General features: G+C 40.9%; 1 protein-coding gene across 1 annotated transcript; it reads right to left on the bottom strand.

Annotated features, from left to right (window-relative positions):
• Positions 1-1,417: 1,417 nt before the first annotated feature.
• LOC124131698 (calcium-activated chloride channel regulator 4A-like) lies at positions 1,418-26,362 on the bottom strand. The gene is made up of 16 exons (XM_046495149.2): positions 26,168-26,362; positions 23,095-23,265; positions 17,825-18,119; positions 17,392-17,648; positions 15,762-16,034; positions 14,350-14,583; positions 13,876-14,062; positions 12,280-12,389; positions 11,321-11,446; positions 10,911-11,015; positions 9,439-9,727; positions 9,097-9,258; positions 8,437-8,646; positions 7,823-8,089; positions 6,874-6,999; positions 1,418-2,146 (listed from the first exon to the last, which is right to left on the bottom strand). The coding sequence occupies exons 2-16, from the start codon at positions 23,236-23,238 to the stop codon at positions 1,731-1,733; spliced, it is 3,201 nt and encodes a 1,066-aa protein (XP_046351105.2). The 5' UTR covers positions 23,239-23,265; positions 26,168-26,362; the 3' UTR covers positions 1,418-1,730.
• Between the last annotated feature and the right edge of the window lie 848 nt (positions 26,363-27,210).

The following is a 27,210-nucleotide window of genomic DNA, read 5'->3' on the forward strand; positions in this document are numbered from 1 at the left end:
AAGACGAAACACTTCACATGCAACTGACAGAAACACTTTCGAGGATAGATAATTCTTACTGGACAACATTATTCCCGTTAACAACACCCTGCATCCCCAAGACACGTCCCGCATAGATACTGATCCAATCGGATGCTTCCCACAGGCACTGTATCGCCGAATCAGAAGCCACGATCCCCCAAAGCATTTTATGTCGCATGCAATCACCAAGGAATGCTGACAAATTCACTGACAAAGTTTCAGAAATTATTTATCCTTGATCGGTGATGTTCGGACAGTGGTATTTAATCTGATAATTATATAATGGTACTGTTAAGTTTTTTGCCTCAACGACAAATAACATATCACTTAATAGTTTAATAAGGTTTTATCATATAATAATATCATTTTTCCAATGTAGTTACGCCACGTGAGGATGAGGAAGTAATTAGCATACATGTACACAACAGGTACACCAAAAGTATTTTCATGTAACTTATCCAGGGAAGTTAAACACACTTACCCAAACAGTATTAGTATCACATTGTGTGGTCGTTCCATGCAAAGGAAACTAATTTAGAGAACACATCCAAATTAGGCTTTAGGTTTCAGTACAATCATAATTCTAGAAAGCAAAAGACCGCCTCCGTGGTCTTGTGGTAGAGCGTCCGCCCGGAGAGCGGAAGGTCCAGGGTTCGATCCCGGGCCGCGTCATACAAAAAGACGTTAAAAGATGGTACTTGTTGTTACCCTGTCTGGCGCTCGGCATTAAGGGGCTAAAACAAGGACTGGTCGGCTCGGAGTCAGTATACTGTGTCTGAGTGGGGTATTCATGTTAAAACTGCGGCATGGTATCTCAGTGAGCTAGCACTATAAATCGGCATCAGTCCGGACTAGTACAAGCAGCCACACACACACACATACACGTGCATGCACGTCGCTATATAAGTGCAATAATCTTGGACGCGACGTTAAACCCAATTTCACCTCACCTCACCTAGAAAGCAAATAGAAAGTACAAAGCACAGATTGCCCGAAAGTAAGGGCACATAAGTGTACGTTGTGTGTAGAGAGACGAGAGAAGAACAGACCATGTTCACTGATCTCAGCCATGCTTAACTATAGCAGTATGAAATAATGGGGTGTTCTTTAACTTGTGTAGTTTATATCATGTCTGCATCCAAGCTATCAGGGCCGAGCAAACCAGTAGCTTATGGCATGGATACCGGTGCCAAAGGGGTCGACCTAAGAGAGTCTCTTTAAAACATATGGTCGCTTCAGTCATGTGTAGATCCTCCCTTGTAAAGCAGGTCATACCAACCCGTCGTGTAAAAGTTTCTGTGATATCCAAAACGATTCTGCGTGGTAAGACCACAGTTTCTACATCTCATACTGAGACCCAACACAACCATATTTAGTGACTGAAAACAATATCAAATGAATGAAAATAATATATTTTCGATGAACATTCGATATAAGAAAAATAATATAATATAAATGAATTATGAACCAAATTATTTCCGTGTCATGAACCAAGGGATACTAGATGAAACTGATTCTGTATATGTACACGTTGAAGAAATGCATGATTCAGTGCAGACAGTATATATTCACCATTAAACTTGATTAAGAAGCATATTTACGCCTATAGTTTGCATATGACTAAAATAGGTATAGGGAATAGTTCAATGTAGAGAGAGTTCTTATATCGTGTATTCTTCACGACAAATACTTAATTCCGACCTGCATGTTTATATGACATGTTTCTGACCGATTATTTTCCATCTGATGGCCACAAAAATAATGATTCCAAACAATACAATAACCGCTGCTGCAGTCAAGCCTTCAGCAAGTCCAATCCAGCTTAAATCGTCCTCTCCCTGCTCTTCAACCACTTTCAGTGCAATGCTATATTCGGTTAGGTTGACCCGGACAAAGTTTGATAATTCTGACGGGAGGTCTACTTTGTCGTACGATTGTACGGCAAAAACGAATATTTCTCGTGTCCCATTTCTGTTAAGGCTGACAGCCATGCGTTGCTCTTTCCCAGCGGGAAGCGGTAGAAAAGAACCGTTGATTATTTCATCACTAGTGACAAGACGCATGTTGTTGTAGTTGGTCTTCATGTGGAATACGGTCTCTCCAACCCGCATTTCATACCGGCTGACTGAAAGAGTGAACAGTGCGATAGTATACTGGTTAATGTAAAAAGATAAAGGTTTAAGGACAAATTGGGTAGAATCTTGGCAACAAATTTTAAAAACACCAAAACACATCAATGATCACAGGGACCATTTCTCATCCGATCTAGGTCATATTTCAAAATATAACTGTTTTTGATATCGTGACACATGGACATGATACATATGAAATGAAAGCTCCCGTTTAGCCCTTTTTATTGATATTGATACATAGTAGTCTTTAATATCTCAATTAAACAAAATGATCATTTAGAACATGTTTCTAATATACATGACTGTACTGAATACATACTGTTAATACCATTAACATATGACAACTACGAACAATCTGGACAGATTTACTGATGATGACGCGTCAATATGCTTATGAGAGTTATCTGCTGTGTTGGGCAATCTATATACATGTACCACAATTTCCTCACTCAGAAAGCATCAAGCATGTTTAATCGGTATACTCGTAACCCAATGAGAAATACAAGATACTGTTTATGTCACTGTTGGCGATCATAGTATTGACATATTCTGAGAAAGTAAGTTATTCATCATCACCAGTTTGCAGATAGGCTGCAAAATAACTATGTTTTGAAATCACTGGTACCAATAGTTATTGCTGCCTTTCTCCCAAGTTAACACTCCCTTGAGCAAAGATGAATATAAATGTATATGGTTCGTCTGAATCCTTCCCCATAAGCATCTACAGCATGTCAAATCATGAGAGCAGCAGTCCCTTCTTGTGTGCAATCACCTGTCATTGTATGATGTGTTGCCATTCTTCTGGGTTGCTGGCATCATACCTATTGCAGTACTATTGTTTATGAGTTTCAAGGTACAATGTCAGCGAATCCTTGGTTCCCTTTGCTTCAAAGGAACATTGTTTTTGTCTTTGATGAATTTCAATAATTTGCTTCCTTTTTCCGCTGCGACGTCCCCGAAAAGGAATATAACTTGGTCATATTCTTGTGATTTTGAATAGATTAAAGTTTCAATTGCCATCAGTTCCTTGACTACTGCCATTCCAACAATGATAAGATAAGCCATGGAGGTGTCATCAGCAGCTGTTCCTGTCTCGCTGCTAAACACGTGCACAAGAACCATCAAAAGCTACAGTCATGTCGAGTTGAGCACCATCTCGTGCATCCGTACTGGGCCCTCAGTACTCGGCTCGTGAATGCCACTGATGTCTTCCCAGTCAATATTTTCTGGGAAAGATCTGGCAAACAGAGATGTTGTTGAGGTGAGGATGACAGTTATATCATTCACTTTGATATTCATTGCTGCTGCATTCCATTTGAACACTTTCACGCTGGTAATTTATCTCAGAGGTTTCCATTTCCTACAAGACATTCTTCAACAGTAAGTGTTTGTATACTGTCCTGCGCAGTATGCTCACTGATGTCTTTTCACAAGGCTTTGCTCATTCTCCAAGGATTGTTATTGTGGTCTTATGAGGTGATTTCCAATTAATGAAGAAATACGCACAACATGTACTCCTAGAGCAAATGTCTTTCTGAGCTTCTGTTTGTAGTTTGTTTATTTAACGCCGCATACAGCAATATTCCAGCTGTATGACGGCGGTCTGTAAATAATCGAGTCTGGACCAGACAATCCAGTTGACATCATGAGCATCGATTAATGCAATTGGGATACGATCACATGCATCAACCAAGTCAGCGAGCCTGACCACCCGATCCCATTTATCGTCTCTTACGATGAGCATGGCGTTGCTGAAGACCCGTTCTCTACCCAGATTTACCCGGGTCTCTCCTCTTAGTCTTATATGCTGATCAGTGCATGAGCGACTTTTTCGAAAGAGAGTTTTTTTCTCAAGATAATATGTCAAACGGTTGGTGACCCTTCTCCCTCTATAATTTTACATGCATTAGACGTAAGAGAAATTAGCCTATCTGATGCTGGTAGTGGGGGGTCTTGAAGAAAGGGTCTCACAACGGCCTTTGGAACAGACCCAAAACGCCAGCTTATATTCAAAATCTCGCGAATAAGTTCAAGAGCAGAATGAGAGTCTAGTCAAGAGTTATATTCATTACAGTAAAAGGAAAATTCAACCCAATTACCCTTTTTAAATTTCCATTTAGGCATCCAGTGGGAAACACGGGGAAAAGATCACTAACAAGCGCATCATCTTGGAAACCAACCCAGATGCACTTACTTGCCAATGAAGAGGAAACCAGGAATACGTCTAAAGGCTAAAAAGTCAATCTTCCTAGGTCCATTCTGGTCATGTTTTAGTTATTCGCGATAATTAGATCAACCTCCTCCCAAAATGCTTCAACGACTGTTCCACTGAAGTCTGACTTGTTACTGCCCCACTATTCATTGTCACTGTTGAAATCACAATCAATGAAGCCCACCAGCTATGACCCAATATCACCATAATATATTTAAAAAATAGCGCAACCTCCCCCATGGGGATTTTTTGACATTTGGATAATTAGTTATCCTGTCCTAACGCAAGCTGGTATAGCAATTAATTTTGAAAAGATTTGGGACACAAATACATTTCATTCTGCAAAAGAAATCTCTGACAGTTGTCAAATATTCCATTAAAGGTGGTTTAGATTATACCCATGGGTCACACGACTGAGCGGTTCAAAATAGTAAGGAATTCTTTATCAACATGCAAATTATTCAAGACATCACTAGACACGGATATTATACACCGGATGCAATTCGTCTTCTTTGCTGGTCGTGTTGAAACACGAATGTCATGAACGTTTGAGTGGAACTACCTAGAATTGGAGTTGGAGCAGTTGGTACTTATTTAGTTGATTGTGCTTCATCTGTGAACCATCTTTGACCCATTTGCAGAGTAGTTGCAAGAACTATCATCTACATCATGTGGAACAGGTGATGGTTTTGGAACACTACTGTGTCTTGTTTTTTGGTGGAGAACCAATGCTAGTCACAACGGATACATAGGTGGGTGAGGGATTGACAATTCGAGCAGCTTTGGTATAGGACACCTTTTCTATTCTGACTCTTTGGACAGATATTGCTTCCTTACATTTTGCATAGAGGAGTCATACTTTTGCACTGACTACTGTAACACCTCATACAAAGAAAAGGACACCCCCCGGAATGACTCAAGTACAAGTTTGACCTGTTCGAGAAGTCGGGGAGTTGCAGCCCCAACCCCCCAACCCCCCACCCCCCCCACCCCCCCAAACCCCCTCCAACACACACACACCCACGCAGTAAACGCTCAGCATCAATGACCTTTTGAACGTTCAGTTCAATAGCTATGTTAATATTGTAGTCAACAGTATGAACCACTCCCTTACTTTGATCTAGGCTCGTCATCGTATCCCAGTTGCGTTGCTCGATGCTCATGGTGTAAGTCACTGGATTGTCTAGTCCAGATTCAATTATGTACAGACCGCTCTCATTTAGCTGGAATATTGCTGAGTGTGGCGTTAAACAACAAACAAACAACAGAACGCAAACCCTGACACCACTGTCAGAAATTGATGTTGAGGACAAAACTGTTTAACTGTTAGAGTCAGTGGGCATACGGTTTTATGGGTATGTATGTGGTCAAATGGTCTAAATATAACAACAGATTTCACTGTTACGTCAGAAACAGGGATCAAATTATTCTGAGACCCGTCACGGTATTTGCACATTTTGCACACCATTGTTAGGTAATTGTCACTTCCAAATTCTGCATCGGTAAAATATCATCATCCCCCGTGACCGTCAATATCACAATCCATATCGACGACCAACGACGAGTTTGCTAAAACACTACTACATAAGACTTGCCATGTGAGGCTTGAAATCACTAAACAATGTGAGTGATCTAGATGGGTTTAACGCCGCCTTGAACAGTATTCCAGTTATATCACGTGTCAGCTTAACATGTGAGGAAAGACCTAAGCGATGTAGGTCTTAGCCGTTTACCACTTTGGTACGGTGCTGACAAAGCTAGAAACATAATCGGGGCGATCTGGATTCGAACCCACAATCATAGGTTTATGGCGTGTCTCAAGGGACGCAACTCTGCACAGCTGTGCCTGAGAAACAGGGCCACCCGTTCCCCCTCACCAAAGAGAAAGGTGGCAAAATAATTTTATATTAAAAGCTATCCGTAAGCGTACCTTGGATATGTTCCGAAAAGAACGTAAAGTGACACCATTTTTCTCCATATGAGCCAAACAGCAAGAGAACGACAATCAATACGTCTAACCTCGCTGACTACGTCCAATGTAGTTCTCCCCAAGAACTTAGTGTTACATGTGTGAGTTACCTCCCTTTGACATAATGGACATTCCTGAGTAATATGAATGCATACAAACATGATTTGTGAATAAGTTTAGCAATATTGGTGACAGTTACCAGTATTTGAAACAATGTTGCATTATATACAATCTCACTCCCGGCTGGCCTGAAATGAAACAGTCCACATGAAGGGAGGGCAATGAGTGTAAACACAGCGAACGGTCGAATCACAGTAATGAATTTAGCTCGATGTCTTTTTATGTTTTCCTAAAGTTGAAAAAGCTGATGACATTCCAGTTACATATCGGTTTTTATTAAAACTCGCTTTCTCTGGTTAGATACGTTTTGCAATACACACATTGTCATGAAGACGGTCTATCATGTGAACTTGTCAACTAATCCATGAATCTACATGTACAAGCTACTGTGGTATAGCTGAAATATTGCTGACGGGTACCTGTGCCGTTGTATTCATCGTCACCAGGGGCCGTCCAGGATAAGGTGAAGGTCTCGCTGACTGGGTCACAGTGCAACAACTTCAGATCTGTGATCCTTCCTGGAGGCGTCGTGTCTTTCGGCTCCCCTGTAAATATGTAGTGTTGGTTATCTAGCGTTCTGTATGCCCATCCTTTCATAGTGTCATTTACAAATGTTTCTGTATGTCACTATTCGAGCTTCGTATCGATCCGTTAGAAAGTCTGCCAATATGCGCTGTAGGACTTTACTAGGACACTAAGTACTGTAGTGTATACAGTTTTAGAGGTAAGTGATTCAGGAAGAGATTGCCATAAAGATTTTAAAGATATTTTAGGATTTGTAGTCAATTGGCCGCCCACTGTCACTTATACTTTGAACACGGATTCAAGGACGAAAACAAAAACATGTACGGACATTTGTAGAAAGGATTTCAGCACCCAAGAAAAACCTTTTCCAACATGTTCCAACTGGAGTCTTCAGTCAAAGTTCATTTTCGACGAATGAAAGTCTACTGGTCTGTTATATGACCACTCAAACCCTGCATGCATGTACACAATTACAAGTTACAGATGACATCGAGTCTTCCCTGGTAGTCAAGTACTATTAATGATCACACAAAGCAATGAAACAATTGATTGTTTCCGAATTGGAAAAATTATTAAAAATATAAATAGATTTGTTTTACAAATTACAAGGTCACTATATTTATATCAGTTTAAGGTATCATGAACGGAATTCGGCTTTATCTTAAATAGAAGAACAGGTTTACTCACTCAGTAAAATAAGTGCTAGTCAAAATGTCTAATATAATCCTACAAATACGTTGTCAGTAAACATTTTCAAATACCCAATTACAAATGTCTTCATACGGGAGCAAAAGAAGGATTGAAAGGCTACATTCTCCAATTACACATAATGTTGAGTCTCACCTTGAACCCGTTTGTATTTGAAGGTCACACTTTGCAGATTTGATACACGCGACGTCAGATTTGCATCGTCGATGGCAATAACTCCGAAGGTGTAGGCACGGTAGGGCCAGTCTCTTGGTACATTAATAACCACGCGCTGCTCGGAGCCTGCAGGGCTGGGAGTCAGGGAGCTGTTGTGGAGATCTTCCTTCTCAATCAGCTGTGCTGTGCTGAAGTTCTCACTCAGCGTCTTGAGACTGCTGCCAACTCGAAGCTCATATCTTGCTGCTGTGTAACATGGTATATACTATCATGACAACAAATCAGTACCAAACTAAAGGCGAACATTTGAGAGAGCAAACCATTGTGTCAACATTTAATATAAAACAAATTTTTAATATTTTGTCTGACCTCAAACGAAATATGATGAATTGAGTCGATGCACGTAGGTTCTAAAGCAGTCATATACATAGTATAACAGACAAAGACAGGTACGTTGGGAGACTATTTTCTTTCAGGAATAATGTATGTCATTTAAAGTGACAGGTGGAAATATTGCCGTTTTCCATACGTAAATAATCTTGTCTGGGATGACAAACCAGTGGTTGATATTACGAGCAACTCATTTCAATTACCTGTTCCTTTATCAAGGTCATCTCCTGGCGCAGTCCAGTTTAACGTCACTGTGAAGGCTTCCGAGTCCGAGGATACTACCCCAAGGTCAGATATGTCATTGGGGGCAAACATGTCCACATCACGATCATAACCGGTGACGTCCAAAGCTCCTGGCGACGCAGTTCTTGTGAACACTTCAGCAGGCTCCATCCGTACAGGCCGTGACGTATCTGAAAAGAGTGTCAATGTGATTACTTAGCGCTTTTCCCAATCCCAAACAGTGCATCAAATGATTTTGACACTTTGTGGAAAACGATATGATAAAGACAGTGAGTGAATGTTATTTACAGGGCAGTTCAGTAATATTCCAGCAATCACGACCCTGTTAGGCCTCGCATTGTAGGAAAAAGATTATGTGCCTTTTTCGTGCAGACGGTGTGTACTGAAATATTGAGAAGTCACATAATAATTCACAGCTGCATTCATTACAACTGTAAAACTACAAATGAGGCCATAAAAATATGCTGATCTCACACAAACAAACCAAACCCTCCCTCCCTTCCTTCCCTCCTGTCACTGCCGTCTTACCGAAAACCATTTCCCCCTCCTCATCGAACCACGCTAACCAATAAACACGTCCTCCTTGTACATACTTTGCCCCAGATATTCACAGGACATACTCTGAAAGATGGAGTAAGCTTCACTTCCTGAGTTCCCGGACGTCATGACAACCGTCTGGTTTTCTATGGAGGACACACTGGTCTGCAAGGAGTACCGCTGGTTCATCGTAAATTCAAGAAAGACCGCCGAGTAAACACCGTCATTCGCCCGTGTATCGACGACTGCAAGTAAACGCAACTATTGATTGTCATCAAGTAACATGATATCTCCTCGAAGGAAAAATTGCGGAGTCAAGGTTGCTTTAAATCCCCCACTTCTAATTTTCTTATTCAACAAAATAATTGTGTCAGTTACTATTGTTCCTCGTTTTCGGAAAATGTATTTAACTTCATCCTACATACCTTGTCCATTATCTTGCAGAGTAAGGGTGACACTTGGTTGTGGGTACCTGTCAACAGTCACTATCACAGAAGCGTTGATGATGGGGCTGTAGCCGGTGTGGACGTACGTGTAAACGACGGGGAGGCTGTCAGCGACGTTTACTGTCATCGTGTTCAGCCACGTCTCAATCTCGTATGGACTATGGTTAACCATCGGTAAGGACCTCACAACGACCGTCACAGGCTCAAAAGTCGAACCAGACCCAGAAACAACAGATCTACTGTGAACAGTGAATGTCCATCGCCCTGGCTGAAACGACGTTACGCCAAGGCAATACATATATTGAAATGAAGACAAATGTTTTCAATATGCTGAGGCGGCAATCACACACTTTACATCTGTGTTATGACACATGTATGAAAATATAAAAAGTTAACGCCAGGGAAAAGCCATACTCGAGTACCCGCAAAAACAGGTTCCATTAGCAGTGATTTGGTTGGTTGGTTTGTTGTTTAACGCCGAACTCAGCAATATTACCGGTATATAACGGCGGTCTGTCAATAATCGAGTCTGGACCAGACAATCCAGTGATTAATATCATGAGCATCGATCCATGCAATTGGGATCGATGACATGCATCAACCAAGTCAGCGAGCCTGACCACCCGATCCCGTTAGTCGCCTTTCACGACAAGCATGGGTTGCTGAAGACCTATCATACCCCGGAATCTTCACGGGTTCATTAGCAGTGAAAATATGAAAGGATCATTATAACGAACCCATAATTTGTTTGTCCGGACAATTCAACTACGACTGGCCAGCTTGCACGATATAAAAATAGTGACAAAATCAATTGAACTTGCTAGATTGAACATCAACAGTTGCAAATTATGTAGATACCAAAGGTTGGAGCTGCTGAAATACTGTTTGACATAGAGGGCAGGTTGAACTTGATTCTATCCTAAAATTGCAAAATTTGGAGTTTTGAGAAGCCAAATGATATTAATTTAACTGTCTGTGAATATAATGATAATCCTTCATTGAATATTATAATGATTGAGGTTATTCTTTCACGAAGGGATTTGGTCGCAAATTGCTGGACCCAACATGGTACCTTTCATTCTATGGAGCACTGGAATCCCGTGAGTTATAAACAAACGAGGAATGGATATGTTTTCAGATTTTGTATAGTAAATGAAACGTCTTGCTGGATCTTAGCGCTACGACAACTGTAAGTCTGTGGGAAACACGTTTGTCGTAGCACTACGATCGCTTTGTAACAGTGTTCCAAAGCAAGTCCTGAGTTGCTATATATTGTCATTTGCACAGATGGAAGAAATCGTAAAGTTAGGAATAAGGCTGCTTTGAACGGTAAATCACAGCCTGTCAGCTGTTTAGTGAAATACACGACCTCAGATAGGATCGCGGACAGCCCAGTAATCCTATCTGCAAAGTGAATTGTTGCGCAATGGACAACCAGTAAATGTGATTACCTTAGCCAAGGGGAATCTCAGCCGAACAATATTTAAAACAGTGTCTGTACTGTACTCCGCCGAGCTCCGGTCATAGGTAACTCCAGCTGGGTCACTCACATTCACCTGCAACAGACACTCAGTGTGGTCAGTTTAGCGACTGTTGTCTGCTGTATCGCATGGGTATTTGGCTAGAAAAGATCAATCGTAAAAGTCAAACGGCAAACTGACAATGAGATCCTGATCAAACCATCTGGGTGCAATGATACAACAACACGCGATTGTAGCTCAGACGAGTTTGTCCTCGAGGCCATTTGGCTGGCATCAACAGCAAACATTGTTTCTGCGCATCAATTATTGATACTCGGCTCCTATGATTAATCAGTGTTCAATAAGGTAAGTTACCACGTCTATAAGACACTTCCACTTACCTTGATATCGGTGCCGGCAGCCAGAGTAAAGGTGAAGAAAGTGTCGTTACCAACGGTGGAATCAATCTGGACGCTATCAGTGAAGTAAGGCATGGACGATGTCAAAACCAGGCCTTGCCTGAATAGCTGTATTGGTTGAAAGAAAACTTCCATAGCGATAATAACAAAAAAACAACTGAAGCGATTGTAACAAACTAATGCCAAAACAGAAGACAACTACTTAAAAATAATTGATACTTTTTCTACATAAATATTCAAGACTAGAAACACAAAATATGATGAATACATGACACGTTTTATGGATAGCAACTTCTTTTATTCTTTGTCGCAACGCTTCAGAGCTACTACCTGCTCTTTCATCAGGTGAATGAATAAAAGAAATAGCTACCCATGGAACGTGTCAGGTATTCATGTTCTTCCAACTTCTGAATGTCTATCAGAGACTTGGCAAAATGCGATATCATCAAAAGGAGAAATATGAGTTCAGCGACATTAGTGTACCAATTTCAAAGAGGTTTTCAGAGCCAAATATGCATTTTGATAATATAAAGTCAATGCAAGAGAACATTTAGTCTTGACCATCCTCTATAGTTACCAAACAAAACAACCGTAACGAAAACAACAAAAACAACTTTAACAATAGTAACAAAAGCATTTATGGCGACAGCTGCTAAATCACTGCTCTCGACGAAATAACATAAATATCAACTCCTGGGGGTTTACAACATTTCATTAATACCAGGATCTTACCTTACCACCCCCCAACCCCACCCCCTCCACGCCACTGGCACAGACACACCCACACACAATGTTTATGTATGATTATGTACACTTTTGTAAAATTTCTAAATGCAACCTTCGCTTCCAAAACGACGTATCCGCGCTTGCTGTCCGGTATGCAAACGTATCGAGGGTTTGCATCAATGTGTACGTTTCAAATACTTGCCTCAATCGCTTACCTCAATCGTCTCTGTCTTGGTACACAGTGACACATCGGGAAGCAGTCTGACGGCCGCCGAGTCCAGTGCAGTGGAATTCTCTTCCTCGGAGTAGAAACTATACAGCCCTCCTGTTGGGAACAGTGAAACGTGTCATGAACCATGTATTTGGTGAGTACAGCTTTCTTCGCCTCGACGTTCAGGCATCCATATCATTTCGTGTTTCTCATCGCCATGTACACCTTGAGTGAGATGGAACGGTCGGTGGTAAATATGAACATACACATGTACATTATCTCCTTTTGTTGCGAATACAAGTGATGAGGTGATAAATCATCATGTGAAGAAATGGTTCACAACATGCATCATGACTTCATTTTTGTTTTGTATTTGTGGTGCAACAGCTGGTGTATTCAACGAAAACAACGAAGGTAAAAGCAAAGTTATTTTCCTTCTGCGAATATCATTCCAATAAAATGCACTGATGATTTTCTATGAAACTTGATCTCATAATTTCAGAGCGGTGGCTTTGTCGGGATATAAAAACACGAAAAAAGAAGGGCCTCCAAAAGTTATCTCGTCTCTTCAACAATTTGTCATTTAAAAATGTAGGAACAATTTGTGAATCCATTACTTGTGACGCCTAAGTCAAACTGCTTCAGTTAAAGTTTAAGATGCTGCCTTAAATATATTACGGGCTCGCTGACTTGGTTGATGCATGTCATCGATCTCAATTGCGTAGATCGATGCTCATGATATCAATCACTGGATTGTCTGGTACAGGCTCGATTATTTTACAGACCGCCGTCATATAGCTGGAATATTGCTGAGTGCGGCGTTAAACAATAAACCAACCAACCAAATCAAACTTTAAATATAAGTGATTGTTGTTTTAGGCCGCTTTAGCAATGTCACGGAAGATGACACCATCAAAATGGTTCACACATCAAAGTCATGTGGGGAATCGAACCCGGCCTTCGGCGTGACGAGCGAACGCTTTAATCACTACCCCACCGCAGCGTATGTAGAGTTAAATGAAAAGAACATCTTAAGTTTAGGAGAGAAACCTTATGAACTTCTACCAACATGGTATTTGATTACATACAATATAAGGTCACGCCGGCCCAACCAGATAAGTGAGTAAACAGAACTGAAACTAATTCAAATTTTATCCGCGTTAAAATTAGTCTTCAGCAACCCATGCTTGTCGTGAGAGGCGCCAATGGGATCGGGCTGTCAGGCTCGCTGACTTGGTTGATGCATGTCTGCGAATCCCAATTGCTTGGATCGATGTTCATGATGTCAATAACTTGATTGTCTGGTCCAGACTCGATGATTTACAGACCGCCGTCATATAGCTGGAATATGGCTGAATGCGGCGTTAAACAACAAGCAATCAAATTTTATAACTGCAGCGATACCCTTGCCTCCGATATCCTCGAGATTATCGTGTTACAGGAGGGCCTACTGAAGAACCAGACAAGGCGATGGGTATACATCTATTTGTGTTCTTCTGTTGGTGAAGCTTCATGCAAGTTTATTTACTAAGTCTTACCTATAAGTATGAATATTTGTATATAAGCACTTCCTGCAATGTTGTCACCGCTTACTGCTCACCTGTGGCAGCTGATACATTGGCCAGGATCGTATCGGCGGCACTGCCAAAGGCGACAGTATGGACAATAACCGAGGCTCGGACGATATCCGGTAAGACACTGGCAACATATGGAACTTCGTCTTCACTGCCATCGGTGACTAGGACTATTCGACCCCCCTCGGGTGTATACCCATTTGAGGACAGCAGCTATAGCAAGAACATGTATATTCGTAAACATGACATCTTCTCTGTTTCAGTAAGCTGATGAAACCTTTTCACTTCGTTTATACGAAATTACGTGAATATGAATTAATTTATATCTTTTAAGTCGTTCATGATTGATACAACTATAGCATTTAATATATTTTTGTTATATATGAATCATAAAACCTTCTTACTTCCTAAATCCATATCACAATAATAAAACGACAATTTACTGAACTGAGGGGTACTAATTCCCATCAATTATGAAGAAAGTCAATCAAGCTATGGACCTCAACAGCTTTGAGAAGTCCTTGGCCGATTCCAGTACCCCCAATGTAGTTGTTTTCGTCTTTGGGGAGTCTTGCTGTCAGACTGGCCTTTACCTGGTCAGTCGCCAAATAGGTCATCTCTATCAAGATGGAGGGCGTGGACTCAAATGTTACCACACCCACTTCTGAACCCAGCGGGAGGACGTCTTTGACGAACTTGTCCGCAAACTGGACCAGTTTGAAGTAACGGGAATTCTGTAGAAAATGTTTGCGGCAATTAGATATATTATCAAAGACATACGTTATTGCGAGATACGAAATACAAAGAGAATTGGTCAAACGATTTTACTCCTCATGGATTAAAAAACATCACATGGAAATTACAACGTCTGAAGGTATGGTAATGGGCATCAGTCCATATGAAGAGAGCCCCTGCCAAGGCAAATGAGTAATGACACACAATGGGTTACATAAGCAAGTTCACACAGTCAGTAGTGAACGTGTAATCTTGTGCTTTGAAGCAAACCTGGCACTTTCGACTCATTTAGGCCAATTAAAGTAGAGGTGAGGTGAAATGGGGCTTAACGTCGCGTCCAAGATTATTGCACTTATATAGCGACGTGCATGCACATGTGTGTGTGTGTGGCTGCTTGTACTAGTCCGGACTGATGCCAATTTATAGTGCTAGCACACTGAGATACCATGCCGCAGTTTAACATGAATACCCCACTCAGACACAGTATACTGACTCCGAGCCGACCAGTCCTTGTTTTAGCCCCTTAATCCCGAGCGCCAGACAGGGTAACAACAAGTACCATCTTTTAACGTCTTTTGGTATGACGCGGCTGGGGATCGAACCCCGGACCTTCCGCTCTACCATTAGACCACGGAGGCGGTCCAATTAAAGTAGAGGAAAGGCCAGTCAGTGAATGGCATTATAGAAGGACAAGCCATGTTTCTGGATGATTTGGAAGACGCTGCAAATGAGCCTACCAAGAGCCAACGACAGAAACACAACCAAACTCCAAGAACCTTAAGGTGAAGTTTATAAAAGTGACTGTAACTATGAACATGCTTATGTAGGTGAAACATCCCGCCCTTTCACAACCAGAATCAACAGGGAACAAAAATGCAACCATCAAATCAGACAGTCAATCAGCCATCTTGAACCATATCAACAACTGCCCTGATCACACCATCAGATGGGAAAACGTCCAAATCCTCTCCTACAGCCTCCATATGACTTCACTAAAAGAAAACTAACTGAAGTGGCCAACATTTGCCGAACCAAACATTTGGTTCGTATTCATATGTCTTTTGAGAAGTTGTCCCGAGTGAGTGAAAAAACAACATGTAAAGCCATGGGTTATGGGAGGGATATAAATATGAGATGAACGCTTGACAACTAATATTGACCAACAAAAACATCATACCGAACGCATAGATCCTGATACGTCAAGTAAGAGCACCACACGCCTCCCGCATGCCTCAACACCTTCTCGTGTCTTCTTTTTATCATAGACCAGGTGAAACCTTGGTGTGACGTCATCAAGCTCAACTGGAAAGTTATTTTCCCGGAAGTCAGCATGACCTTTGATAATGTCCCACGTGCCTTCACGGTGGCATCTTCTGTTTTGTTCGTTGTTGGCGACGCCGTTATGGCGTAACTTGGGATCCGCTGCACTTTTCTCACAAAAGTCATGACTCTGAAAGGAAATGACATGTAAGAAAATGTACTCTATATGCCACGGTTTAAAGCCATATGCAGACTGAGTGTATTCCATTCTGTCACGTGTAAACCCGTCGTGTACGGTGCCTGAATTTGCTGTGCAAAGTTATGCCCCTTGGCTGGACCAGGATGCTCATTTGATTTCCTCACGTATTATGCTGACACTCCCTGATCCCATGACATACTGTTCAAAACAGCGTAATACCCTAAATATATTTTCTCCAATAGTAGTCAGTTCCGTGAAGCTTTGTTATAAGAAATTTGCGTGTTTTTTTCTGTCAAGTTGCAACCTCGAACCATTATTTTGCATTAAAACAAGCATATTTAGGTTCTGGAATAGTATATATGTCGTTAACTGTTTGCTTCATTGACACCAACATCCTACACATAAGGACACATTGAAAGTATTTACGATTTTTGTTATGACAGCGATAATACGGGGTGGGATAGTTGGGGGCAGCGATTCGTGACAATAGGTTCTTGTCTGAGCGATTGACAATGAGTGTTAGCCATTAGGCAACAAAAACTCCTCCAAAAATATGTTTATTATACACGAATTTTCATGTTCATTATACACGAATGTTAACCATTTCTGTGTAACATACTACAAGTGTGGTTTAGGTTTAATCTCGCTTCAGAAGATATTTCGCCATGCCTGACATAAGTCAATCTGCTGTCGGCTGGGGTTTAACGTCGTGTTCACGATTATTGCACTTATACAGCGACGTGCATGCATGTGTGTGTGTGTATGTGGCTGCTTGCACTAGTCCGGAATAATGCCAATTTTATAGTGCTAGCCTACTGAGATACCATGCCACAGTTTAACAGGAGTTCCCCACTCAGACACAGTATACGGACTCGGAGCCGACCAGTCCTTGTTCTAGCCTCCTTATGCCGAGCGCCAGACAGGCGCCGGTGACTGAACCCCGGACACGGATGCGGTCAATTATAACAGAAAACCAAAGAAATTGTAGCATCGCCAAGTACAGTATAACTAATACTATGTCATTTCCAAAAAGAGAATGTGTAACTTGTTTTAATTCATAACATAGATGTATAAATAAGGGGAGGAAGTACAAAGGATGCCTACATGTTTATGTGTATGGACCAATGTGGGTATTCAAATTCATACATTCACGTTCGTGTGCAAAGTCTCGTTTGGCTTTCCTCCCGCATTCAGCTGTCACTGTATTCTGCATCAATTATTCTATGTTATATATGTGTCTATTTTCCTAAAGGAGAATATGCCACTTTTCTGAATTAATGCCAAAGAAATATAGATAAGGAGTGGTAGTACAAAGGGTGCCAACATGTATAGACATGAAAGGACGTACCGAATCCAGGTGAGGCATGTACATGATGGAGGCATTGGAATTCCCGTTGTTGGTTGCCATGAATACGCATCCGTTTGTATGCTGTCTTGGGTCACATGGTTCATAATCTTTCAAAAATCTCCCATTTATTTCAGTTGTGCATCCAGTGGGTCTGATGACATCACCATCGGCGTACCAATGTGGGTATTCGGGGGGAGATCCGTACTCATCGAACACGCCGTACCGCAGATGAGCGAACTCGTGGACAAAGACACGACCTGGCACGAAGAAAACAGGCATTGAAAGGACATATTTGAAACGCATTGTCTACGTTTGCGTGAACCTGAAATAGGATGTATTGATATTTCTCAATTGTAAATTCGCGTGGATGCCCTTTGAATTTACGTTAGTGCCCTTAGTGCGATCAAGCGGACAGAATCAAATCATAACCTACTTGGGTCACCCCAGTTTCTCACTCTGTCAACCTCATGATCGAGAATGTAGTTGGGGGTGTAATGAACATAACGTCCTGGCTCCCTGCACTGCCCTGGTTGAAAGGTGTAAGGAGAATCGCCGTGTAGTGGATGTGGGCTGTCGATGCGGACATCAGCCTGCTTGAAGGTCTTCTGTGACTCTCCCCATGTGTTGTTTTCTGTCCACGTTTCCGGTATGAGGATCACGACATCCCGAAAATAGGCTCTCTTCCGGGTGGCTCTATAGAGGTAGGGCGAGGCCCCGGTTATGATTGTCTGGAATATGTAACAATTATGTCATGGTTTACATTATCGATTGTACGATTCCACGTATACCATAAGCATGTGGTAATGAATCGCTTTTTCATTCTTAAATTCGCAAAATATGAAAACAACCCTCACGAGATTCAGACCGAGTTGTCATACTCTGGAAATTGAGAAAGGACGTCATTATAAAATCCAAGAAATTCTAGAAAATGCACATTTTGTAAATTAGACTGTGTTGAAACAAGAGTACTGCTTACTTGTCCATCGTATGTCGAGTTACGGCAACTATATATCTCAAAGCAAAGTTCTATTGTCATCCTAACCTTCATAAATTTAATATGCCTCTGTCATCACCAGATACCTATATTATTACAAATCGAGCAAAATATCTATATTATGCAAATGAAGTAAGAAACGCGAAACTGAATGTTTAAAACTTGGCTGTACTCAACTTTTGTACACAAAGGCCTGCGGCCTATATGTATTGGAAATAAAATGATTGAATGAATCGCTGTCGAATAGTGACGATCCCAGGTGTTCGCAAATCCTGCCCAGTGGTGGCACCCGCCACACAAACATGTAAATGTAAACAACAAACTTCTTTACGTATTGATAATAAATATAAGCGACAAAACCCATTCCATATACGAAAGACATCTCTGCCAAAAGCGAAGTCGATGGTGTGATTTCGACTATATCATAAACATGTGTTCATGAATCACTACCAAATAGAGAAGACACCACGTGTTCCCGAAAAGGTGAGCGTATCCTGCCCCACCGTTGGCACCCGTCACAAACACACGCAACGGCAATTCAGTTGTTCATTTGAAAGAAACACGGGAACGAAAGGTACAAGCCAAAATAGGGGATAGTATAGGACTTATATTTTGTCACTGATGCGTCAAATGTGGAAATGCTATCCACATGTCTACCATATAACGAAGTGATGGATATATTCGGAATTAGTTGACAATTGAAAAGTTAAAGTCGTCATACTTTTATACAGTCTTGTGGATAGTTATTTGTCCCTCTGTATATGTATACATATATCTGAATATGGACAGGCAAGGGCGTTTCACTTGTTTAACATTGCTCACTCAAACCTTTTTGTTTTCCTTATATATGTATGTACATTCCTAAAAATGCTTTCGTTCACAGGACTAGGTAAAACTGCATTGCCAACTAGCATCAGGTTAATATTTACACCACAAGTATCTTTCACAATTTGCAATAGTGAGTGCATCAATTCGTTTGTAGCTGATTTAAATAAAGGACATTCAATGAAAAAATTATATGAATTTCCACATCGGCATTTTAGATCCTCGTTTAAACCTTTTCTAAATAAGTCATTTTTTAATTCATTGTCATCATATCTGACTTGATTTTGAATGTGTTATGTTAATATCCCTAGACCATATGAGAAATATTACGGAACTGTTGATCTATCTGATCTTAAACTGGATTTAAATCGAGGAAATGTTTCCATATTCCTTTGCTGAGTAGGTAATGTATTCCACAATTTGATAGCGGATGGTATAAACGAGGATTCGGATAACTTAGTACGTAATTGAGGCATTGTTATATTGTGATCAGTTCTAAGGTTGTATGTTACGGTTGTCCCGACAGAGTGAGGTACTAGATTTTTAAGGAATATAAGATCATCGATATACCTGAAGTTAATGATTTGGTCACATTCCTGTGTTTTCATTTTGCCAATCTGATCACTAATGTTGATTCATATGCACAGAAATAGATACAATTGGTACACGTGGATACTTCTGGCCTAAATATTCTTCAACAAATGTCACATAGATGTTATCAATGAAGAAATCCAGCATATTGTTTTATCAGTAAACTTCAGAGGACAGGTGACCGCGACATAAGGGATTCATTTCAATTCTGTTTCCTCTTTTGCAGTTTGAGCATTCCATCAATGACACCACCACACACTGTTTTAACCACTCTGGGAGACACTTAACAGGTCCATTGACGCTGTTGGCAGAAATGATAATTAAGTTTGGATCCCAATTGGTAGCTGCCTGCGCGAATAATGATTTTACACCGGATGTGTGCTGGAGTAAAACAGAATATCTCATGTATCTTTTCTTGCCACTGCGGCATAGTAGGCTTAGCTCTATAAACTCGGCATTAGACTGATTAGCACACAAACACACACACACACACACACACACACACACACACACACACACACACACACACACCGCTTCATCTCACCACCTTTTTGATATTGCTTTGGAACATTTGGTCAAAGCAAACACAGACTCCAAATACATCAGAAAATGACTGCACGTTCCTGTATTTGAAATGCACAAACGAGAGACGTAAAATCAGGTTCCCTAAATGAACGTGGATTTCTAATGATATGATCTCTCGTACTTGTAGCTTCCAAGCCTAATCATACTGCTAACAACCTCGTGTTCATATACTTATAAGTGACTTCTCTATTGTTGACAATATCAACCTTCGTCAGTTATTTACATTTGGACCAAAATGTCGTGAACAGACCGCTACAACTTTAAAATCACTATGGATGCTGTTATGAGTACGATGTGCAACAAAAAGATCAAATTTGTCAACTAACCTGATAAATCGGGTAAATATATCAGATAAGGGTCGATTTTGCAATTTATAAGTATTCTCACTCTAAACGTGATGTCCATGCATGTAGTTACATACATCTTCAAAGGTTCAGGAAAATTGAAATGAAAGCAAATGGGCTCAAAAACGTACTGAATAAACTATATGTGAAATGCTGGATTTCCTCATATAACAGGGAAATTTGGGCAAGGTTTTATTTCCCTTCCACTGAATTAAGGGGCGGTCGGGTAGCCTAGGGGTTAAAGCGTTCGCTCCTCACGCCGAAGACCCGGATTCGATTCCCGACATGGATTCCAGTGATTATTATCATGAGCATCGATCCACGCAATTGGGATCGATGACATGCATCAACCGAGTCAGCGAGCCTGACCACCCGATCCCGTTAGTCGCCTTATACGACAAGCATAGTCACCTTCTACGGCAAGCATGGATTGCTGAAGACCTATTCTACCCCGGACCTTCACGGGTCCTGATATATTTAAAATACTGTAATTCACGTTATTAGACAACCGACAATGATTCTTCTATTTAATTAGTAGCTTTGACGGTGATACGGTCATCAAACCAACTTTTTCCATTGCGATTTGACACCTCTGCATGACAAATCAGATTCGATTAATTTTCATGTTCACGAAATGTCATGATCATATCCCTCTGAAACGATAATAACTACATTGCTCTCCTCTCTCGACTGCTATACATCATGCTATACTGCTTTTCGCCAACCTCATAGAATAATCTGCAATGAATATTATAAGAATGGGGGATGACACCAGGTATTCTGGAAAAAAGTAAGCATGTTCTACTTTAACGGTAGCGCCCTACACTCACAATTTCCCTGTAAATAATCGAGTCTGGACCAGGCAATCCAGTGACTGACATCATGAGCATCGATCCTCGCAATTGGGATACGATGACATGCATCAACCAAGTTGCCCCTTACGACAAGCATAGTCGCCTTTTACGGCAAACATGAGTTGCTGAAGACCTATTCTACCCCCCCCCCCCCCCCCCCCCCCCCCGATCTTCGCGTGTCCCAATACTTTGCACTCACCCACCTACAGCGCGAGTGTAGGAAGATCGCTCTATATATTCATTTGGCATACTGTAAGAGGCATACTACAAAGAAGGAATGGAAACAAACAAGTAAACTCTTCACTATCAACCGTAAGGTATGGGAGGATATTCCCATTCTGACTAGATGCCAGATGCATTAAGTCTGATTCCTCCCCAATGTGGGCGATCTCATTATCACTGATTGAGTCATCTTCAGGAATGCAACTAACCATTTTACACCTGAACTCTTAGAAATTATAAGAAACAGAGTGACAAGTGTCGTACGTAAGTAAAAGCGAGAAAAAATATTTCCATATTCAAAAATATCTCTGCAGATTCTGACTGTATCATTAGCCTGTATTTATGTACATTGGAGCATGTAATCCAATGGTATAGCGTGTTGGAGTTAATAACGTTGCCTTGTGAAACGGGGCCCATGTCTGCTCGGTCCATGGCGAAATGAATGACGTCATTGTCTGGGACAACAGGGTACTCTAGTGGTGCTTGTCACGCTAAAGCATTCTCGCTAGTGGTCCTCTCGCCGTGATGTTGCAGCAATGTTGATCAAATAACTCAAACTTCATTGCCTTAGTGAATATGTCCATTACCATATACTACTATTTTCGACAGTTTATTGATATATGATGTAGCGCTACGTATACCAAACTTAAAACACCAACAATCAGATAAAGTAAACGCGATATCTGTGTTCTTTACTTTTGTAATACGTTTGGTTTCATTCATGAGTCAAGAATGTGCGAATCTTTTGTATGGGACCGTGAATCACTACGAAATTGTAGTGATACCAGGTGTTCGCGAAACGGTGAGCGTATCCTGCATCACCGTTGGCAGTGGGACCTGTCACTAACACACGCAAAGGAAATTCCATTGTTCACCTGAAGAAAATATGAATCAGAGAGCAAGAGTCGTTTAACCAACCCTCTTTGAACTCTTCGTAGAAATCATGCTCGATTGAACCTCAAACGTTGTGAAATGTGGAAACCAAAGGCTGGAACTGCTGGAATATTGCTCGACATAAAGGAAGAGTGGACGATTGGAAAGTTGAAATCATCCCTGGTCATACAGTCTTGTCACTCTGAATATTTATGCATAGATCTAAATATGAAATCCACGAAGTGGTCTAACTGGTCTCCTTTATTTCTAGTTCAGGTGGGTAAACCAGTGGAAGGGAATTGGCTATTTTGCGGTTCGTGATTGCATATTGATTCAACTGTTTAATACACGGAGTTGACTTTAGGAATATCAGTCACTCTTCAATGCACAAAACCTGAACACCGTATTCACCTACCTGTATGTTTGTCAGCAGAGCAAGGTTCTCCGGTACGTCTTTATGGATAGCCACGACCAAGTCTTCATAACCGTTGTTCCGGATCTTCAGCAGAAGGCAACCTTGTATGAGCACGGCGCCTAGCAGCGCTGTCCAAACCTTCATGGCGATGACTGCATGTCGACTGAGCGACTGGGAACAGACAATGGTTTATGAGGGACGTAACAAGGAAGTGATATTGTTCAATAGTTTGGTGTTTAGGGTGAAGACCTAAGACTCTACAGACTATGAACATTTTATCATGGTATATAATTTCCAGCTGGAAAAGAATTGACACTGCGACTATCAATAGTATCTACGGCTATACACAAATGTGCATTGATTTTTGGTGCGGACAATGAAAGCTGTTTCGTTAAATTGTTGTAAGGTTTTCGTAACTGAATATTTAAACCCTCGCTCTTGCACCTTTTTTAGCAAGTGACGCGGCGTGAAATTTTCATTCTGTTGCAGAATAAGCCCCTCTGTTACCGCATTGTGTGACCTGTTGATCAACGTGTTGTTAATCAAGTTGTCAACCACTAGATGGTCTGACCTAGTTGAACCATTTACACAGCCTCGGTCACCTTTTCGTGATGTCATGACGATGATGGTGACATCCTCAATTTTTTCGTTGCCAAGATTCAGTTATTTACAGACCGCAGCGAACGATCTTGGATACCGCTGGTTAAAACCATAATTGGCAAATCGAAATGGAATTCTCTTTACTGTATCTTAATAAAAACCATTAGTGTTTCTCTAGAGTCCAGACTCGATTATTTACAGACCGCCGTCATCTAACTGGAATATTGCTGAGTGCGGCGTTAAACAACAAACAGACCAACCAACCAACCAAACACGTGCACATACATACACACATCCGTGAACTTACATGACACTTCTGTTAAAAAGGCCGCTTTGAACAGTGTTTCAGTTTCGTGTTTGCGTGTCAGCTTGAAGTGGGAGGAAACTACAAGTGATCTTAGGTTTAAGAACGTTAACACGTTGGTTTTGTTGTTTCTTTGTTTTTTTTGTTTTACGCCGCACTCAGCAATAGTCCAGCTATATGACGGCGGTATGTACATAATCGTTTCTGGATCAGACAATCCAGTGACTGACATCATGAACATCGATCCACGCAATTGGGATGCACGTGTTTGGATGTCCATGTCCACGTGTGTATACCCCCATGTTCTTGGATCAAGTCAGCGAGTCTGACCACCGTGATCCCGTTAACCGCCTCTTGCGACAAGCACGGGTCCCTGAAGAGCAATTCTAACCCGGAATCTTCACGGGAAAACACTTCGGTGAAACCAACGATCGCGACCAAGGGCATGGTTGTGACAATCCTAAACAAAAGAAGAATATCGGGTACGAACTCACGACTATAAATTTCTGGCACGTCTAAGGAACACAACGCAGTACGTCGAATTGTTGAGCAAACGAAACCCATTCCTGTTGAATAATACCATAATAGAGGCAGTATTGATCTCACTGCATCGCCATTCACCACGGGGGATGACCAATAATTTGTGTTCATTCATCCAGACTCCCACAGGAGTCTTGTTCAAATTGGGTCACTTATTCATGTACGTAATCGCTCGATGCGAGATGTCCTCATCTTATGTACATGTATACGCCGTAGCGGTTCTTGTCATGTAGTATTTTATATATTCCGTTGTATCTTTTGGTGATGTTTGATTATCGTTCTATATAATTTAAACAGTTTGTAATCGATATCAGACGAGATGCAACCCATCACAAAACAATATCAGAGCACGGCGCTTATAGATGAGATAATATGCAATATTGGTTAATCACACAGACACAAAGACATCCCTCACACATGGGACGAGACAACTTTCACAATTATGACCTGCTAACAGATAGTCTCGGATAAATGACCCATACCCCTGTTTTTGTCACATTTGTATCCATGTATGTAATGCAAAATCGTCACCAAAGCGATCGCCTCACGCAGGAATTAACATATAACATATGACAATAACATACACACGAACGCCACAATGTATTATTCACGGGATACTTGTAAGTTAATAAACTGGAATATTGCTGAGTGTGGCCATAAAACTTGAATGAACGAATATAATATAACTATAATTCCTAGACAAAAGAAACAAATATACTTATAAATATTGTTTTAGACAATATATTAGTTGCACTGGTATAGCTACTTTTAGAGATAAAATAATACTTGTACCAGTGCAACTAATAACTAGTTATCATGTTTAGATGAACTGTTGAAACAAAACACGTTCGGGTAGATCCACCTATGTTGTTATATTAGTATAAATAAAATTTAGTGACAAGTATAAAATAGCTTGACTGGCTACGTACTGGACTCCAAGTCCTTATAAATAGTAATTTATAAGTAAATAACGCTTGTAAATATGAATTGATAAAAACACAATTATCATGCTAAGATTTAAAAGTAACAAAGCATTTGTCAGAGTATAGTTTTAGCTCGATGAAAATACTCGCAGCATAATTCATTTCCAAAAGCCTAGACACATGTATGTTACTCCAGTTCTTGTGATTGTCTACTGATAGTTGTTCTTGCAAGTAACTTGTTCAGATACACGATTTAAAGATATTAATGATTTCATTTTTCAGGTTGCATTTAATGCATAACTAGTACCAACCTTAGCACAAAATACCTTAGGTTATGATTACAGCACCATTCCATAATAATAAGCACATGTATGTACTGGAGGTAATTACATGTTAATTGTAATCCTGGCACGATAGTGATAAATGTTCACAGACATTGCCCAATGAGCGAGGTGAACACGCCACATAAATACAGCGCATATGCTGAAGTACATACAGAAATATGCCAACACTGTATCGTATGTCAGTAATGACTACATAAGTTGTGCCTCTGTAGGACGTGTTCTTCTGGCGCTAATAGCGTACACACAGTCAGCTGTTTGTGTACATGTATTTCGTTCGCCGCTAGCATGAATCGATAAACATTGGCAATGGCTACAGCAACTTAGAATGAAATGGAATTCTAGATTTAAAAGCCTCTACTCACGTTTTGAACAAGCGTAGGTAACACTCGTCTTATGAGCACCGTTGGATATGATTTTCACATCTGTCTCTTGTAGGTTCAACATGACCTGCAAACAGCCTTCACCCTCGGAAGTGTGAATCGTCTATGTCAAGCGTATTGGTAAATATGGCTACCGCGTTTGACAGAGAAACTCCGCTGCACCGAGAACCGATCTGGGCGATGCCCAAGTGCGCGTTTGCATGCGGTATTGCCAGTTCTGCACTAGGTATTAACAGTACCTAGTCGAGGCTGTGCGGATATTGTATGGAAATATAACACCAGCAAATTACCGGCTACAGTATTTCAGGCCTACCATTGAAAACAGCAGAGAGCAACCAAACTGTGGACTATCTACACACTTTAAATAGAAATACCTACATTAATAAGAAACAAGACGAAATCCCCATAAACTGTGCATCGTAATGATTAAAACTCGCCCCATTTACAGTGGAACCAAACAGTAAATGACGCAGACCGCACGCATTCTGTTTGTTGCCGTCTCCACTGATAATATGGCGGGTTTAAATAATTCCGATTGGAATATTCCTGGTTGTGATGATACAGATGGAATATTGCTTGTTGTGATGATACAGATGGAATATTGCTGGTTGTGATGATACATATGGAATATTCCTGGTTGTGGCAATGAAGGTGGGATATTGCTGGTTGTGGCGATACAGATCGAATATTAATATTACTGGTTGGGGCGATACAGATAGAATATTACTGGTTGTGATGATACAGATAGAATATTGCTGATTGTGATGATAGAGATAGAATATTGCTGGTTGTGATGATACAGATGGAATATTCCTGGTTGTGATGATACAGATGGAATATTCCTGGTTCTGGCGATACAGATATAATATTGCTGGTTGTAGCGATACAGATAGAATATTGCTAGTTGTGGCGATACAGATAGAATATTGCTGGTTGTGGCGATACAGATATAATATTCCTGGTTGTGGCGATACAGATATAATATTGCTGGTTGTGGCGATACAGATGGATTATTCCTGGTTGTG

Source organism: Haliotis rufescens, unplaced genomic scaffold, assembly GCF_023055435.1.
Source record: "Haliotis rufescens isolate VD_foot unplaced genomic scaffold, xgHalRufe1.0.p SCAF_1, whole genome shotgun sequence".
Classification (NCBI taxonomy): Eukaryota; Metazoa; Mollusca; class Gastropoda; order Lepetellida; family Haliotidae; genus Haliotis; species Haliotis rufescens.